The 20,000-nt window shown below is 36.4% G+C and overlaps 1 protein-coding gene across 1 annotated transcript in view; it reads left to right on the forward strand.

Annotated features, from left to right (window-relative positions):
- Positions 1-1,938: 1,938 nt before the first annotated feature.
- The window catches only part of LOC122138430 (N-chimaerin-like), a 35,988-nt gene continuing 17,926 nt past the window's right edge, over positions 1,939-20,000 (forward strand). The window contains exons 1-5 of the mRNA XM_042730743.1: positions 1,939-2,034; positions 4,231-4,269; positions 4,590-4,645; positions 14,584-14,615; positions 14,703-14,816. Of these exons, the coding sequence (XP_042586677.1) occupies positions 2,004-2,034; positions 4,231-4,269; positions 4,590-4,645; positions 14,584-14,615; positions 14,703-14,816 (272 nt within the window). The 5' untranslated portion in view covers positions 1,939-2,003. The remainder of the gene's footprint in view (positions 2,035-4,230; positions 4,270-4,589; positions 4,646-14,583; positions 14,616-14,702; positions 14,817-20,000) is intronic.

Raw genomic sequence — 20,000 nt, forward strand, 5'->3', positions numbered from 1 at the left:
GAATTTCACTGACCAACAAAAAAAAAGAAAACGTTTTTAATTGACACCAGGGTTTAAGAGGCACAAACAACAGCTCTATATATAATTTAAATGAAACAGGAGCCAATAGAAATAACAATTAAATAAAATATTATATAAAACATAAATTAATAAATAGAACATTTAAATGTTTGGAATTTTTTTCAAAATAAACAAATTAACAATAACATCTAAAACACCACAAACAAGATTAATAGTAACAATAACAAGAATTAGGTAACATTTCAATAGAACTATTGAAAATCCAAACTTGTGGTATTTGTGTGTGCGCACATGCATACATGGTCTCCTTGGAAAAAAAGTAATTTCTAAAAAACAAAAAAATGAATGAATTAAATGTTTGTATCAGCGATTTCAGGCCCAAAAAAGACCCAACCATAAAATGATCACATTCATCTAATCTTTCCTAACAGATCCGCTAGCTGCCTGCCCCATAAGCAGACCAATCAAAAAAACGTGTCTCTGAAGCGCAAAAACCTCACAACACACCTCCCCCTGTAAGTGTTTGCATCCCAATATAAGACTTTTAGACTGCAGATTATCCATACAGGTATCGGAACATTAAGCTACAGGTTTACGTACCTTTATCTTCTTGCTTCTTCTCTTCTTCCAGCACTCTTATTTTGTCGTTTTTCAATGGCCAGAAAGATATTTTCGGTTTCTTGTCAGACATCGCCGACGTCGGAGTAACTGACTGACAGACAGTGACCATGTGACGAGTGACATCATAGGGGTCAGTCAGGGTCAAGATTCGCGGGGACCTCGCCATAATAAAGAAACTAAATAAATAACTATAGGCCCAGTTTCTTTAATATTTATTTATTTTATGTTACTTTTGATGTATGTTTTTTTTTTTTCACCCACTAGCTAGCAGTGACTCTAGGGGGCCCTCTGCTGGCCACGGGGCCCTTTGCAATTGCAAAGGTCGCTTTAGTGGCTGGGTGGGCTCTGATTTAAAGCTATTGTGTAAAAAAAAAAAAAAGGCTGATGTATTTGTGTATTCTCTCTATATGCAATAATGATGTCACACTTCTTTTAAACTGCATTCATTCATCAATAGTTAGGCTTATTTAGTTTTTTCTTTACTCTTTGCATTTATACAAGCAGAGTTAGCACACCTGAATGGTCTAGAAGTGCCTGGATTATGTCGCGCTCCGCATCATGTCGTCACAGAGGGCGTCTCCATGGTAACGCGCCACGAGGAGGCTGCCTTTCATCCCTGAGGAGGAGCGCGCGCGTGCGCGAGTGGATCAGGTCAACGTGGTCTCACAAGATGGCGACTTCGGTGTTGGGATGTGAGGAGTGAAAAACCAGTGAATCAGAGCTCAGAGCAGCGCGCGCTTACAGCCACCGGCACCGGTCCCCTCGCGTCCCCGCGCACGTGCGTCCCCCGCGGCGCCCGACTCACTCCGCCAAACGCGTCTCCTCGGATCATCAGGTTGTGTTGTCATAGAATCAGGACCCGCTGCTCATGGGATAGCTGTGGATGTTAGGACATAAGGTGTGTGTTGTTCAAAGCTTTGTGCGTCTGGATCACTGACTGCGATGGCCATCTTTTGTTCGGGTGAGTCCTGCTCGACCGGCCGCTTTATCTGGGGTTTTAGATGACAACAGATCTGTGTGTGTGTGTGTGTGTGTGTGTGTGTGTGTGTGTGTGTGTGTGTGTGTGTGTGTGTGTGTGTGTGTAGGCAAAACACACACACACACACACACACACACACACTCAAATCTATTTCATAGAGAGATGCATTGATATTGCAGTGCATTATTTTCAGTCGAAAATGACAGTTGTTTGTTTAATTGCGTGTACACAAGCGCACGCTTAAAGTGCGGCTTCACAAAGAGATCATTGTGGTCAGAATAACTTCGAAATGACTTCATCCTGCGGTCCTGTTGATACATTCTGACGCTATGACGGACGAACAGGTTATTCTTCTCTTTGTTGAAGTACTCACACTTTAATAATGCAGTGCAGACTGTCCTTCATGGCAACAGGTAAACGATTATTATTATTACAAATTAAAATGAACATAACAGTTACGTATGCTCTGGCTTCATCTAAAATAATGTGAATTAACATTTGCTTTTTTTGATGACTCTTGATTAATATTCATGTTGTTCATGAGCGCATATTAATTAGGCGCATGTGTGTATAGCCTACATGTAATTAAAAAATCATTTGTCGATGCAAGAACGTTAATAAACTCGCGAAGCTTATTAAAAATGATCAGAAACTTGATCTAAATGTACATTAAAACTTTCCATTTTAAGCTTAAACCTGAATGAAATCAAACTCATGGATGTTATGGAAATATAAATGTGACCCTGGAGCACAAAACCAGACATAAGGGACAACTTTTCGAAATTACATCATCTGAAAGCTGAATAAATAAGCTTTCTGTTGATGTATAAGACAAAGTTTGTCTGAGATACAACTATTTGAAAATCTGGAATCTGAGGGTGCAAACAAAAATATCTAAATATTGAGAAAATCATCTTTAAAGTTGTCCAAATGAATTCTTAGCAATGCATATTACTGATCAAAAGTTAAGTTTTGATATATCTACAGTAGGAAATTTACTAAATATCTTCATGGAGCATGATATTTACTTAATATCCTAATGATTTTTGGCATAAAAGAAAAATATATACTTTTGACCAATACAATGTATTGTTGGCTATTGCTACAAATATACCCCAGAGACTTCAGATGGTTTTGTGCTGCAGGTCACACATGAGCATACGACTGTCTGAGCTCAATAGCATGCCTCAAACACTTGTTGAAGTCATGAAGAAATGTGTTTTCTCTTATCTCTGAAAAAGGAAGCAGCCATGTCTATTAATATGAAGTGCTGAATCATACGCAGATAATCAGTGGTAAGCGTGTGACTGTTAGGAGAAGATAGATCTGAATATATGGCGTTAAACACTTCTCCATCCCGCCCAGACTCGCACTGCTCTTTTCAGATGCCTTGGATAAATTCAGACGCTTTACGCTTGGATGTACCTTTTGTCGTGAACATAATAGAAGGGTTTGTTTTTTTTCTATTTTGGATGTTTCTGTGAAAGGAAGAGGAAGCTGTCAGAGGGGTCTTTCCTCCGAGAGAGTGAGAGTGAGTTAGGACCGCAGTCTTGTGGAGCGGGGCCAGGGGCCTCTCCCTCTCCTGTGCTCTATTGTTCATGAAGTGCTTTCCTGCTAGTGTCCATTCATCTTATAATGACCGCTCTGAAGAACCGGCAGCATCTTGCTTCCAACAGATTCATTCAGAGTCACCACTGAAATGTGTCATGTGCAAAATAATAAAATTTAATATATTGCATATTTTGTTTTTATTTTGGGTTAAATGTGGTTATTAATATACTGCATCGCATATCATATAGGCCTTCCTTTTTAGTATCTAGTTCATTTTGGCACATGTTTCTGTGATTAAAAAATGAATATCGATAGTGGTCAGATGATACATAATATAGCATAATAATATAACAAATTACTCTCTAAATGAGCACTTTTTTATTTATTTTTTTGAATGCATCTCTGTTGCTCACAAAGGCTGTATTTACTTGATCAAAAATACAGTAAAACTGTAATAATGTGATTTATTATTACAGTTTAAAATGACTGTTTTTTTGAATATAATGTACAATATAATTTATTCCTGTGGTCAAAGCTGAATTTTTCAGTGTCACATGATCCTTCAGAAATCATTCTAATATGCAGATTTAATGATGAAAATTCAGCGTTGATCACAGAAATAAATTGCATGTTAAAATATATAAAACCAGATAACCGTTATTTTAAATTGTAATATTATTACTATTTTTACTGTATTTTTTTTCATAATAAAATGTTTGATAAATGTTACATTTAGATCATCTGTGACTTGCACTGTGAAACAAAAGGAATAGAGTAGTAATAAACGTGATAGTAATGCGAAAAATTTAAACTAAAATGAAAAAAAATGAACAGAAATGCTCCCAGCAGATGGCGGTCTCACACAGATGTGAGGGTCATGCTGATGTTTACTCGGGCTTACATGCTGCCAGATCACTGGACATTAAAATAATGAAGAAATGCAGTTAAGGTCAAGATGCTGAAATATTATTGTCTAGGCACTGTCAGGAAACAACGTGTCCTTTTCATGCATTTGAATTTTTTTTTTTAAATAAATTTTTGTTTCTTATTTCTCTTAGATAATGATGAGTACAGACCGCCTGTGTGGAAATCCTACCGTAAGTGTACTTCTTATTACAGCAACATATAAAAGTATTTATTGTAACACCTAGTTTGCAGAAACATTTCACAGGTGAACTTCATTCTACTAGAGAAGTAAATGATTGTATCTAGACTCTGGAGACTACAGGAAACAGAAGAAAACAAGTTTTTTTTTCACTTAACTGCATCTTGCAAGAAAAAAGAAGCCATATAAAATAAAGAAATATGGCTTTAGATTGCATTTATGTAATTTTCAAAATAGTTGCATTCCATAATTCTGTATATAAAGTAGAATATATTGTCCTCCTGAAATGTTTGTGGTATTTTGTTGTAATAGTGTACCAGCTCCAGCAGGAGGCGCCACATCCACGCAGAGTCACCTGCGTATCCGAGGTGAGTGAGAAAGCCTTTACCATCAAATATAGCATCATCAGTAGGCTCTTAAAAAAATAAAATTAATGTTTGCATTAAAAATTTAAGCCTTACAGATGTCTCTAAAAAGACAAAACATGACTTGAGAATTTGAATTCTGTTTTCTGAGCTTCCCTGAAGCCCCTGAAGGAAAAAAAACTACAAAATGCATGACTACAAGACAGTGACCTTCTAGCTCAGTATGTCACGATTGGCTCCTCTAATCAGAATGTTGAGTTGACCATGTCCTGTGCTATTTTGTTCAGTAATAACCCACAGGACGTATAGTTTTTTTTTTTTTTTTTTATGCATAGTAAATGTTTTAATTTCGTCCAGGATGTGATGTAGGTCACCCATCTTCACTGAATTACAGATGCATCTCTTAATTGCATGATGGTCTAGACGTGCAGTAGGCTCCAGAGGCGAGATGCAACATAAAGAGCGGAGGAGCAGCAGAGCAGAATCTGCTCCATTAGTCAGGCTGATATTAGTGGCAGTAATTAAGGAGCGAGAGAAGAGAGATGGTGCTTTTGAATTATTCATCTGTATCATGATAATCTTGTGTTTGTGGAGGAAACTGCCTCCCAGTGCAAACATTTTGACTCGTGCCCTTCCCCTTCACCGTCTGCAGTTGTTTTATCAAAATAGATACACATTTATTATTAATTCTGATGGTCACTATTAGCTGCTGTCTGGTAGATTATTTGATGATGATATCAGGGATTCGTAATATGTTGGTGTTCATATCAGTAGTGATAATATTACGTTTTTAAAATCAGAATTAAAAAGATCAATCTGCCAAAGATGAAAATTTGCTGTTAGTTTACTCACCCTCCAGCCATCCACGATGACTTTTCATCTTTAGTTGAACAGTGAAGAAGATTTCAGCTGAAACCATTGTTCTTGGTTATTGGTGATTTGTGAGATGGAATGTTTATGAGGTTTAAAAAAAAAAGCATATCATGGAACAAAAAAATGAATACCAGTGTTTCCTGATGATATATTATTGAGGTCTTAAGAAGCAAAATGATTGCTTTGTGCAAGAAACATTATTTACAGATTTATTAGCTGTAATATAAGGAAACAGCATGGACTGTGGTTTCAGCTAAAAATCTTCTTTACTCTTAGGCTTGTACTGGAAGCAGAGAATAATCCAATCAGTGCTGTCCTTTTAATGGCAGCTCACAGAAACATTACCAAAATGGCAAATAGGGGCATAAAATAGGCCTATTTTATAATTTTTTTTTTGCATTGCATTGCAACATTATTTTTGACATTATTATTATTATTATTATTATTATTTTAATAACAGTTATTATTATTATTACTGTGCTGGTTTGCTTTGCTTATTTATTTATTTAGTTATTTATTTTCTAATGAAACTGAAACTTCTTATAGGACTCTTTTTGTGACATTATTTTTAATAATGACAGTTAAACGCATGTATCACCAGTATTATAAAAAAATATTGTATTACATGTTTGTTTTTTTTCTCCATTTTTAATAAGCATTTAAACAAATGCACAACAAATGAGCTTAACTGTCATGAAAAATCTTTAAAAATCATGAAATAGGCTTAATTTTCTTGAAGCGAAATGCGGTTTCTTATTTCTTCCTTTCAGTTTTGTGATCAAATAGGACCTGAATATGTCTTGACAGGTTTCCTGAGATTTGCCATTATATTTTCTACTTTACTATTCACTCTTTTCTTGAAATTGTAGATTGGTGCTGGGGTTGGCGGTATGCCCAAAATCTTATATCATGATATGAGTAATTTTATTTCATGGTATCACTAAAAAAAAATCACAATGTAGTTATTCTTTGGTATTCAACATTTTTGATATCATAGACATTTCATAATTCTTGTCACCAGTGTCAGTATCATAAAAAAAACCTAATACTAGGGTGACCATATGCGCCGTTCATACGGGACACCTCCCGGCCAGGATTTTAATATTGCTTAAAATATCCAGGTTTTGGCTGTTTGCAGGTCGATTGTTGTGCGACATTCATGAGTGCTAGAGAGCAGAGCAGACGGATCCTTATGCTTTCGGATCGCTGTCGCACCTGCGTTTTTTTTTTTTTGTTTGTTTATTTTTTTTTTTAGCAGCGACGCTTTAAGTCAAACGAACGAACAAACACGTGCGCATATTTGCATCGCTTTGATTGTTCCCTGTAGATCTCACCTTCTCAACGCGCAGCCCTACGATTGGTCGAATATGTAGGCTATAATACCTGCATGTTATTGGTCAAACTGCTTTGGATGTTTTAGGCAATATTAAAATCCTGGCCAGGACGTGTCCCGTATGAATGGCGCATATGGTCACCCTACCTAATTATAGTCTTGGAAAGGATGAACTACTAGCAAAAAAACTACCGTCGAACATAAATACGAAATGCTACATGCATTGTATAAAATAAAATTAAGTGTATAAAAACAGTTTATAATGCACACTGTAAATTAAATATAAACTACTACTTATTTAGGGTGCTCCAATCAGGATTTCTGAGGCCGATCACAGAAAGGCAGTATCTACCGATACGATCACCTTTACCGATCTCTTTAAAGCCTTCTTTTTTACCATGTAGAATTATTTATAGTGATGATCCAATCAAGATTTTTAGACACAATCCATCTGAAAACAAGTGATGGAGATTTACTACTAATCACAGAACCGGCTTTACTGAGATACGCATGACAATCACATTCGATTATTTGCACAGCCTTACTGTGTTTATGAAGATGCTTGCAAAGACATGCATTTTGAGACATACAAATGTGTATTAACTGTTGAAGACACACAAAGCGCAAACATCACTCTGTGCAATACTGCTGTGCTGTATGAGCCTTGTCTTCGCCTCACAGACAGCACTCAGAAACACTCTCAGACAGAGCACGCATATAGCGAAATGAGTTCTCTTTCACTGCTGATTGTGTTTTAACAGTATACAATTGCTTGTTTTTATACTGCAATGCTTAAAAACGCTTGCAAATGATCCGTTTTCGTGACCATGCAGCACAGCAACATCACATGAGCATGTAACCGCGACAGAGAAGATGGTCCAAAATCTTTTGGTATATCGAAACAGCAAAGCAGGCACAACGTTAGAACTGTTCTTTATGAATACTGTATTGCTTTAAATCTGTGAGTGTGGCTGTGCTTCATATATTTTGATGTTGTGGTTGATGATAAAGAACGTGTTTCTCCCAGTAAGCCGCCCGTGGGAGTGACTCTCAAAAGACGCAGACGTCGGCGTCTGTGGAGGGAGTTTTAATAAGATGTTGATCTGCTGACAGTGGGATGGGGTCTCCTGCTGTTAGCACAATTCAGCAGGTATTTTTACCCCCAGACGTGGGCCCCCTCGCCCCGCCCCGCCCCGGCCGAACGCACGGCGTATTAATTAACGGTGGATTAACATTAAACAGATGCACGCTGCTCTTCATGTTTATCTCAAGGGCTTCTTAAGGATTGGTTCTGGAGCGTTTCTTGCTCTGGGCTGCTGGACACTTATCTGCTCCTGTAAAGCGCATCGCCCCTGTGCAGGGTGGAGGCTTATTGTGGCAAGAGGTTTAACCCTGTCTAATCCCCTTCAAAAGGCCCCGCAATTTGTTTTTTTTTTTTAGCATTCAGAGCATGCAAATCAGTGACCAGAGTCCTCTCTCACACACACACACACACACACACACACACACACACACACACACTTTTTTTTTAGCATTCAGAGGATGAGTATAGGTGATCAGAGTCCTCATTGGACGCTTCACTCAAGCATCTGGGTTTACTTTTTATCAAGAGTCTTGATGACAGATAGTGCTTTTGCTTCAGGACCCAGATTTTAGGAACCAGATAACAGTGTAATTAACATTACCAACCATTTTAAAACAATATTTGCTTGTTTTTTTGTGTGTGTCTGTGTTTGTGTTCTGGTATATATGGTTTATGAGGACACAAATGTGTATAATGACTAGGGGTTACACAGAGTAGTCGAGTGATCGACTTAAAAGGCAATGATTTAAACAGTAAGCTACGAAATGATACATGAATGAATGGAATAACACAGCGCGCTCACCAATCAAACAGCCGCGTTGCGCGCCTCAGTGTCTCAAAAACCAAACCAGTTCTCTCTTAAAAGTAGGCTAACAATCAACTTAGATGCAGATAGATTTTCTATGTTTGCTTCTTTATCTTTTGCTGGTTTGCATGGCACACGCACATTTGTTTAGTAAGTTCAAAAAGACTCGCTTGGAGAATTCTGCGTAATGAAAATGTGCGCTTTGAATTAATTCAGTCGTGTTCAAATGATCACTAAACGTTTGTCATGACATCTCTGCTTATATGATTAATTTTTTTGTATATTTGAGTTATTATTTTACTTTAACGCAGCATATTTGCTCAGTGATAACTACGGGAAAAAAAGATAGTCATAACGGTCTTATCAAGTAACTGTAAACTGAAAACAGATACTAATAATTTTGTGACTGTTACTACAGATACAAATACTGGTTACATGAAAATTAAAATATGTCATGTCATAATTATAAAGTTTTGACAGTTAACGTATGTTATGTATTTGTTCCATTAGGCTATTAATTAATTAGTTAATAAACGTTTATTGATGAAAAACTATTTAATGTCTATTCATTTACAGTAGCATGAACCATGAGTAGTCGAGTAACTCGAGTATTTTTTAAGTAATCGACTAGCAGAAATCAGTAGTCGTGCAACCCCTAATAATGACATGGGTACTACAACGTAAACATGGTTTGTGAGGACACTTCCTGTGTGTGTGTGTGTGTGTGTGTGTGTGTATGAATTGTGTTGGCTTCATGAGCTCAGTGCGTCTTCTCTCTGCTGATCTGTGTTCCTGTAGAGTCCTGCAGAGATTTCTGTTCATTATGATTGAAGTCATGACCAGTCTGTCCTACGGACCACTGCTACACACACACACACACACACACACACCTGAAATGATAGAAGTTAGATTTGATATGAGGGGTTTTCTTCTGATTTTTCAAGAATGTGTATCCATGTGTGAAGGAAAACCCAACCTTCGTTCCCTGTGTTGAGAGTCTTATGTAATTCTCTCTTTGGGGAGACTCATCTCTCAATGATGTGTGTAAACCTAGATATTCAGTCAAGACATTTATGCTGGATGATTTTGGACCATTTTTTCTTGGTTATGAAATGCACACTAACCATTATTAAAACAATAAACTTAAAGGGTTAGTCCACCCAAAAATGAAAATTTAGTCAGTAATCACTCACCCTCATGTCGTTCCAAACCCGTAAAACCTTCATTCATCTACAGAACGCACTGAGCTGCACGATTCTGGATAAATTAAGAATCACGATTCTTTTTTTTCTTTGTGTGTGTGTTTGTGTTTGTGTCAAATAGAGATCAGGATTCTCCCATGATTCTGAACTAAACAATATAATGTGTGACAAAATATTAATTGCTGCAGTCTATTTAAAAGTACTTCATTAATTTGGATGAACATACATATAATATATTTAAAATATAATGCATTTAATAAACCGATCTTTAGTATTAAAATGATGAAAAATTGGTTTGAATGAATGATTCCATGACTCACTCATAAATACCTCTGTTGTTTTATTACTGGATGAATCAGTGTTTTTGAATGAATCTCTTGAAAGAATGATTCAGTGACAAATAGATTTTTAAGTCATCTGTCGCCACCTAGAGGCCAAACGATGCAATCATCACAAACGCTATTTGAAGCGCCAGTTACTATCAGAAGGGGATTTGCTCTATTTTGATGGCTACCAGAGACATCAATGTTTGTATCCGAACTATAAACTTTCATCCCAGTATTTCTGTGTAATATGAATGACTGTAAGACAGAAATAATACTGTGTAGTTGAAAAGACTGTTTGAGTCTGATCCCTGGTGTTTACCGGCTTGAGTCTGACTGAATTCATCCAGACAGTTTATTATTATTTTTTTATTTTTTTTTATATTTTTTGGTGACCTACAATAATTTGGGGATCAGTACAGTGGGGTTTTTTTTTAGTTGTTTGTTTGTTTTTGTTTTGTTCAGAAAGCATGCATTAAATGTATTAAAACTGAAAGTAAAGGCAAGAAATTACTATTTCAAATAAATGCTGTTCTTTTGAACATTCTATTCATCAAAGAGTCCTGAAAAAAAATCCTGTACCAGTTTCCACAAAAAAATATGAAGCAGCATAACTGTTTTCTACACTGATATTAATAAATGTTAATTTATAAGCAAATAAGTATATGAGAATGATTTCTGAAGCATCATGTGACACTGAAGACTGCAGTAATGATGCTGAAAATACAGCTGCGCATCACAAGAATAAATTACATTATAAATATATCACAATAGAAAAAAGTTGTTTTAAATTGTTACAATATTTCACAATATTAGCGTGTTTACTGTATTCTGATCAAATAAATGCAGCCTTGGTGAGCAAAGAAGGCTTCTTTAAAAAAATAAAAATAAATTACTGTGATGGTTACTGTAAATGTAAATGTACTTCTTTTTGATAAATTAAGTCTGTTTAGAATAACAAGAAGTGATGAATTGTGCACATTAAGAGCAGGAACATTAATTCTATTAAATAGAATATCCAGTTTTTCCTGATTTCCAAAGTAGGGGGGAACAAATGTAAGGAAATTAAATGTATAAATGAGGTGAGAAATGGGGTGGAAATGTGTGAAACGACTGGCTCATGTTTCCAGTGTCACCTGGTCATTGCTGATATTAGCACTTAAGGATGCTGATAGAGAAACCCAGACAGAAATCAGATGCTCTCATCCTTCATACAGCAAATAGTGCGCACTCAGCACACACACACACACACACACACACACACACACACACACACACACACACACACACACACACACACACAGGCCCTCTGACCGTTAAACTCTGGCTTTCAGTGATTGATTAGCTCTATAGTGTTGCTGATTCCCCTCATTAGCTGGTTTTATTACCCTGCCGTTCATTTCACCTACAACCCGCACACATGTGCGCTTCACACACACATGAACACACAACCTTGCTTTACAAAACACCTTCTGCCTTTATTCTCATCAGGAAACCGTGTTATTCCATCCCATTTACCCAGAAGCAGTCATTCACTCACTGACTGACACTTCTCATTGTCTGCTGTTGTGTTTCATTACGCTTTAAAGCTGCATCGGCCGGATGTACATACTTCAGCTGCCTTATGTCTCATGTTTTGGTAGCTGTGATCATCTGGATTTCCCTTTGTGTAGGACTTTTGATTTTTCTCATGTCATTGTTAGAAGTTGTCAGATATATGTTAGTCAGAATCCCCACAGTAAACCTGCTCACAGAAACACACAGCACGTTTGTGTGTCCTGTAAGAGATGAATGTGGGGGAAGGGAGGGAGGACGAGGATGCTTTGTGAACTCGGTGCTGCTGGATTCTCTGTGAGCTCAGGGTTAATCGTTCAGGAGGGTGTTGTGGGGTTTGTTATGGTGATGTATTTGAGTGCTGGCTTCACGCTGCTGATTGTCGGATCAAGGGTTAAATGTCACCAACGAACAATTATGGAAAATGTATTCATGTGGTGGTGGTGTTAGTTATTTTGTCTTTACACTGTTATTTATAATGTCAATATTTTGTCTATGTGCAGTCCTTTTGGTGCTGTAGAGATTTTTTTTTTTTGTATTTTATAATTTAAAATAAAATGCCACCAAAAAAACTAATTCATCTGATGTAATGCTTATATACCAAATTACTAAAATCAGTTTTTAAGTGTATAGAGTACTGAAACCCACAAAGAGTCAAATGGTTAAGAGAGGCACTAGCTGGAGGTCGATACTAATATATAAACAGCACACAGTACACACTCTCATGGTAACACACTTAACACTAAAATAATGCAATATAAAATTCTGGAAATGCTTTTTTTCTCACTGAAAATTGTGATATGTCTTGTTCCTTTTCACATCCAAAAACTGTGCATTAAACAGTAGTTTACTGTAAATTTACATGAAATGTGCCATTTTTAACGATCACAAGTAAAGCAGCGTGTCCTCATAGATTTCACAGTAATTAACAACAACAACAAAAAAAAGGCAAATACTGTATGTGATTGAAAAGGGTAGGACAGAACAAGAAAGGCTATTAATAATCTAATGTATAGCACCGTAATAGAAGCAGTAATATAAGATAGATGGAACTCCTATCCATCAAATGTTGCTGCCTCTTTACTCATATAAATATATTTACTTGTTTTTAATGAATGTAATTTACAACAATACGAAGAGCGATGTGCAAAAGAAAAATTACCAGATTTAGTCCTACACTTCACTTCTCCACTAAAGAATGTTATTTCCTTTTTTGTTTTTTAAAGCGAAAGTCGTGACATTTGCCAAGTATGGTAACCCATACTCAGAACTGGTGCTCTGCATTCACTCCCCACCCACCTACAACTCCTGACCTTCTGGTTACAAGTCCAATTCTCTAACCATTAGGCCACAGCTGCCCCCTTAAAAAAAAAAAAAAAAATACCTTTCTCTAAACGGTTAGATGTTATCAAATTATTATTATTACTCTAGAATAACTTTTGCTGCTGAATTATCCACTAACTGGTTTATAATAGTATTTTTGTCATTCATATATATATATATATATATATATATATATATATATATATATATATATATATATATATATATATATATATATATATATATATATATATTTTTTTTTTTTTTTTTTTTTTTTTTTTTTTTAAAGGTTTTCTTTCATTAAAATGAAGTTGTCTGTATATAGTAGATTGTGTTTAACACACAAAAGAGTGACGATCAGGTCAACACAGAAAAGTATAGAAATTCTACATTGATTTAAAAACAATATAAAAACGGCGCTGGTATCGGATTGTATCAGTTTGGGTCGACACTCAGAATTTTCTGGATCGGATCTGAAAAAATGGTATTGTTGGATCCCTAGATTAAACATACATTAATTTTACATTATAATTTATTTAATACTACATTAATCTTAATAAAATCCAGATTAGCAGCATTTATTTCAAGGCTCTCTGGAATACTTGTTACTGGGTGGTGTTTTTATTATTTGATTGAATAATTATTGTATTATTTAATAATAATTCCATAAACTGCGCGCACTTTTTGAACATCTTCATTATTAACCCACAGGCCATCTGAGCAGAACTCATAGTCTATTGCTATTATCATATACATGCTGTTAAACATCCCATTAAATACAAATAAAGGTCTATATATAATTCATATTTTGACTGGAGTTTCATTATTTGATTTGCCCGTGCTTTATTCGATTATTCAATTAAACCATCAAAATGCATAAATTTGCATAGAATATTGAATTGGCCTTTAACATTCATGGCACCTTTTTCATAGACATGCATTATTAAAAATGATATCAGATGTATTTTACATATTTTGCCAAAGCAGGTGGGATGAGTTGACCCCCCGAGGGCTTTTGTCCCAGGAACGGGTCACCGTCTCACCCCACTAGTGGAGCAAGATGGACTTTATTTTCAGCCTATATATTTACATTTATTATTTATTGTTGATGCATATCTTCCTGCTTAAATGCACACTGCTCTTAAGAGGGACGTCTTCCCTGTATTTTGCAGATAATCCACTTAGCTTTGATCGTTTCGTGTCCCTCATTTTGTGCTGAAAGAATTCTCCCGTTAACACTCATTTATTAATATGTTTATTAATGTGTGACTGCCTGATTATGGTTATCCTTTGATAATTATGCTGTTATTTGACCTCAGTTTAGTCTCTTAATAAAATCTCAGTTCTCCAGTAATACTGTAAGTGTGTGTTCCTCAACAATAATGAAGTATTTTATTGCACAAGGGTTTTAATGAGTACTGATCTCTCTCTCTTGTGTTTGCAGGTGGAGAACCGGCCCAAGTACTACGGGCGAGAGTGAGTTTCATTACGCTCCTCACAGACATGAATCCCCAGTGTTTCAGGATCTTATTAATATTCTCTCTCTGATTGGTGTCCTGTGAAGTATCACGGGATGATCTCCAGAGAGGAAGCTGACCAACTGCTCAGTGTGGCTGAGGGAAGTTATCTGATTCGAGAGAGCCAGAGACAGCCGGGCACGTACACGCTAGCGCTACGGTACATGAACCTTCACCTTTGAACTTTGACCTGTCCAGACGTGCTAAAACGTTTAAGCAAACATGAGCCGCGTTTCCACCGCTGGAACTTTACCCAGGAACTAGGGACTTTGGCCTGGTACTAGGGCTGTTCGATTCCACAATTTTTGGAATCGATTCCGATTCCAATTCCTGATCCTGGAATCGATTCCTCACTGTTGCTTTCGATTCTTTTCCAAATCTTTGATTAAAGGAACCTAATCTCACCATGATGACTGCAGAATAGGCCGTATAATGTACCCTTCCTATAGTATGAAGCTGAAAAAGAAAAAAAATGACGATACGAAAATTTTAGTTTTTTCAGCTTTGCCCGTGAAATTAGTCATAGCCCAGATCAGCAGGGACATGCGTTTATCGCATGAATTAAATAAGAAGTGTCTAAAATAAATGTGCACAATTCAGCTGAATGATGAAGTTTACTTTGTATACTTTGCATATTAACAAACTGTACACTGAAACAAAATAACCAGAACATTAATGACTGATAGAGCTCATGGTTTATCTGTCAATCAGATGCGCTCTCGGCCACCGATCTATGCTCGTGACGTATTATTTATAATTATCATTGGCTGATAGAAATGTTTGTTAAAAAATAGTATTTTAGATGGCAATAAGATGAAGACACTCAATGACGTCATGATCTATTCTGTCATGCAGCGCTCAAAATTGTGCACAAGCCAGTTCTACCGTAAAATAACCTCTAAATCGTATATATATATAATATAATTGAAAATAATCTTTTATCTCACAACTTTTGTAATTATGGATTTGGTGAATTGTGCTTCTGAAACGGAAGGCTATAGCTAAAATTCAAATGATCAGTACCGACTCGTTTTCTTTGTTTATTTTCGTGAATTTAAATGTGTGCAGCCTTTGTCGGATGTAGCCTTCCGTTTGAGAGACTCCCATAGATAAGCTTTCTTGAACTGAAAAAGACTCTGAATGAGGAGTCGATTCCAATTGATGGAATCGACTCTCGATTCCCAACGATTGGGTATATTGGAATGGTTTTTTTTTGGATTCGATTCCCAGCCCTACCTGGTACTCGGTGTGTTTCCACCGCAGGAACCAGGAACTAAATAAAGTTCTGGGTAAAAAAATGCCCCTCAGAAAGTCCCTGCTGGCGAGGTAGTATGGTGCGGGACTTGGGCGCTAAACATGCTGATTGGTTGAGTTCACGCAGCACTGTGATTTCAACCACAATTTATTCAGATAATTTTCAAAATATTACTGTTACTGTGTCATGAAATGTAATTTTAAAAGTATTTCAGGCGAGAATGTAGTTGTTTACAACTCAAAACTGCGTTTTATTTATAAAGACAATGCCTGTTTCGCCGATTTCGGAGACGATCAGCTCCACGCGATCAGCGGGAGCTCAGAGCTCAAGTATCCTCCTAGAGCAGCCTCACCTCGGCTAGTCCTTCTGATATGTGCCGCTGGCTCTGATGTCTCTTTAGTGGTTAAACAAAAAATATAATTGGTTTTGTGTAAATCTAACAGGTAATCTGTGGTCTGTATTCAATTGATCTATATGTTAAAATGAAAATAAAAAGAGGCAATTGATATAATATTTAGTTTCATTGTAATGTAGGCTGTTTATAAATACATTTCCATGAACTAAGTTCATTTCTGTGTTTATTATTATTGTTTAAATGAAAATGAAAGGAGGCAGTGGTATTTGATATATTTCATCTTATTGTTAATATACAGTGAGGAAAATTGCAGTAGCCAAGGCGAGCTGACTGATGTTATCAAGTAACTTACACTGCTGTTTGCATAATTACTGGACTTGTGTCGTCCTGTCCGTGGGAGATCACACTCCCGAGTCGAACTCACAAAGTCCGAACTACCGAGGATGCAAGTCTCAAATTTGCACACTTTGTATTGAGAAACGCGCGCAGACCTACATAACCAGACTATTTGCCTAATCTTCACGATACTTTAGACCGTAGTGGAAACACAGAAAGCAACTGGTCTGGGGGGAATATTGTTCTTGGGGAAAAAAGTTCCTGGTACAAATGTTCCGGGTAATTTCGGTGGAAATGCGGCAACATCAACAGCATGTGTTAAAACATGGTAGCAGTTTGTTAAACTATGCTAGAAACATGATGAAGACATGTTAAAACATGCTAGCAATACAAGATGTAGCAAAATAATATTAACCCTACTGAAAAAAACAGCCTAAGCTGGTTTAAGCTGGAAGTAGCTGGTGGTCAAAACCCCTTTAAAACCAGCCTGGAAACCATCCATGATCAGCCTGGAAAGACCAGCTAAAACATTTCTATTATTTTAGCAGGGAACATTTAACAAAATGCTAGCAACATGTTAACTCGTGTTAGCAATGTGCAGGGTTCGTACAGTCATGAAACACCTGGAAAAGTCATGGAGTTTTAAAACGGCAATTTCCAGGCCTGGAAAAGTTTTGGAAAAAATAAATAAACTCAGAAAGTTTTGGAAAAGTCATGGAAATGTGTTTCACAAATCTCTGTACAGTAGAATTGTGTTTAATCAGGTTCTGAATTGCGCGTAGGCTTGTATTGTATAGTTTTACTCCCGCAGCTTTGGACTTTTTTTACATTAGACTAAAATGATGGATATTCACACATTTATTCAAAAGCCTATGGCATGTAGGCTAAACGAGTAAATAAATCCACACAGACTGTCAGATTAAATCAGTCGTTTGAAAAGAGCGTGACTGATTCAGATGCACCGCGTCTTCTGTCCTTGACTTTCTCTTAAAACAGCTTCACATGAAGAGCTGCTGCACGCTGAGATACAAGACTTTGACATAGTGTTGTTATAAGAATTTTACATCGTGATAACACAATTTGTCTAATTTAAAAAAAAAGAAAAAAAAAAAGGTTTTTATTTAATGAAAAATTAGCCTGTGAAAAATGTTGGTCGATATTAATAATTAAACAATATTTTGCTGAATGTGTTTTTGTGCAGGGCCCTGGATGGATAAATAATGATGACAATAAAACCTAATAAATTAGAAACGAAACATCTGAATGGACCTTTGAATCACTGGCTCACTCAATTCGTTCAAAAACTGATTCATTCAAGAAACGAAACCGTGTTGCTATGCACTGTTGTATAAAAACATTTGGGCTTTTGTGTTCGCTCTTGTGTGATGTTTTTTAGAAAATTTGTTTTTTTGTGATGTGATTATATTAAGATAAAGAGTCAAACATGGGTGCTATAATGTATCCTTAATTCATAATTCATTCATGAATTATAAGGGCATACTGCAGTCTAATAGGCTTCATCGTGCAAGTGAATGCTTTCAGTGGACTCTCAAGACGTGTGTTTGTTTGGTTTTTGCAAAGTCCTATCATCTCTTAATCCCTCACAGTCACATACAGCACAATAACGTGATGTCAAGAGAATATCTTTCTTTTGTCTTCTTTTTAAAGTACTTCAAAAGTTGTGCTTGAACCATTTTGTGTGAAAAAAAGAAAACTTGCTTCTGCTTGTGCGCAGCTTGTAGTACTGTGAGTACAGTACTGAGTTCTGATTGAATTAGAAACATGTTAGCAATGTGTTAAAACATTCTAGAATCATGCTAGTGACATGATAAATTGTGCTGACAATGTGTTAAAACATGCTAGGAAGATTTTTACTTGCTGTATGCTAGCAGTGTGTTGAGATATATATATAATATATATATAACTACTTTATCTTGTTAATTTTGCATTTCAAAATTTTATGAGAACATCTTTACAGATGTTCTGTGCAGCAATTGAGATTATGAGGGGTTTCGCTGACTGGTTGCTACTAATGTTGTCAGATTAATTTCTGAGGAACAACCAGAGACCATCTGTCCAAAACGAACCTCGCAGCTCACTCCTGTTCCACCTCAGCATTCGTGTCTGTAACCTTTAACCTCTCATGATCAACACCTCGTGTTAGTTTCCCCTCCGTCTGTGACCTAGATCCTCACCTCCAGTCTCTCTGCCGTATCGTGACCTGGTCTCGCCCCTGTGTGATCAGTCCTGACGTGTATCAGCACACTGGATGTCTCTGAAGGGCACATGGGTTTGAGAGATGTGCTGTGTTTTTCTCACAAATCCATCCAGCTTTATTTTGCGTATGAAGTCAGTCCTTGAAGAGACTAATGTCTCCTAATTGGATTAGCATGATGTGCGTTTACTTTGGCTGGTTTTTGCTATTCAGAGTCATCACTAGGGTTTTAAAAAGACCATTATTTTACATTTTGTGTAATATTGGTCAAGGTTTCTTGCATTAAATCAAGTTTTACACAATTCTTTCCTTCCTTCCGTTTTTAGTGTTTACTTTTTCAGGTTTAGGAAAATGGCATGTTTCAATTGAACAAGCTGATTGTACTTCTGTTTCATGAATACTCCGTATAAACCGCCTTTGTTATGATTCGTTAAATTCTGCACGCAGTGACTCTGTGTGCAATGTGTTGTTGTGTAAATGTGGGTTATACACAGAAAAAAATTATAAATTGACAGTAAGCACATTTAAAAAAAATCCTGAATATTTATATTTCAAACAAACACTTCTCTTTTGATTGCAGCTCCCCCAAAATATTTAGCAGCACAACTGGTTTCAGCATTGATGATAAGAAATGTTTGTATTATATATTAGAATGATTTCTGAAGCATCATGTGACACTGAAGACTGGAGTAATGATGCTGAAAATATAGCTTTGATCACAGAAATAAATTACATTTTACAATATATTCAAATAGAAAACAGTTGTTTTAAATTGTAATACTATTTAACAGTACTATTACTATTGCTATTTTTACAGATTTTCTTTCAATCAAATAATATAAATGCAACCTTAATGAGCATAAGAGACTTCTTTCAAAAAAACAATGCATTGAAGTGTATGTTAATGTAATAGTTGTGCTCTTAAAGCTATGTTATGGGCTTGTGTTGAGGTGTGCGTGTGTGTGTGTGTGTGTGTGTGTCTGAGACACAAAAAGTCTCGAGATAATCCCTTTTAATCTGCTCGCTTGAGCAGACGGTTGGCCACACACTGCTACACACTGCACGTGCTGACTTTCTAGTCCAAAATCTGTGTGTGTGTGTTTCTCAGCCGCTCTCTTGTGCTCATCCTCAGGCATGTGATTCCTCAGAGAAAGCATCTGTTGTGTCCTGTGCGCAAAAGCTT

The sequence above is a fragment of the Cyprinus carpio genome, chromosome B9, assembly GCF_018340385.1.
Source record: "Cyprinus carpio isolate SPL01 chromosome B9, ASM1834038v1, whole genome shotgun sequence".
Classification (NCBI taxonomy): domain Eukaryota; kingdom Metazoa; phylum Chordata; class Actinopteri; order Cypriniformes; family Cyprinidae; genus Cyprinus; species Cyprinus carpio.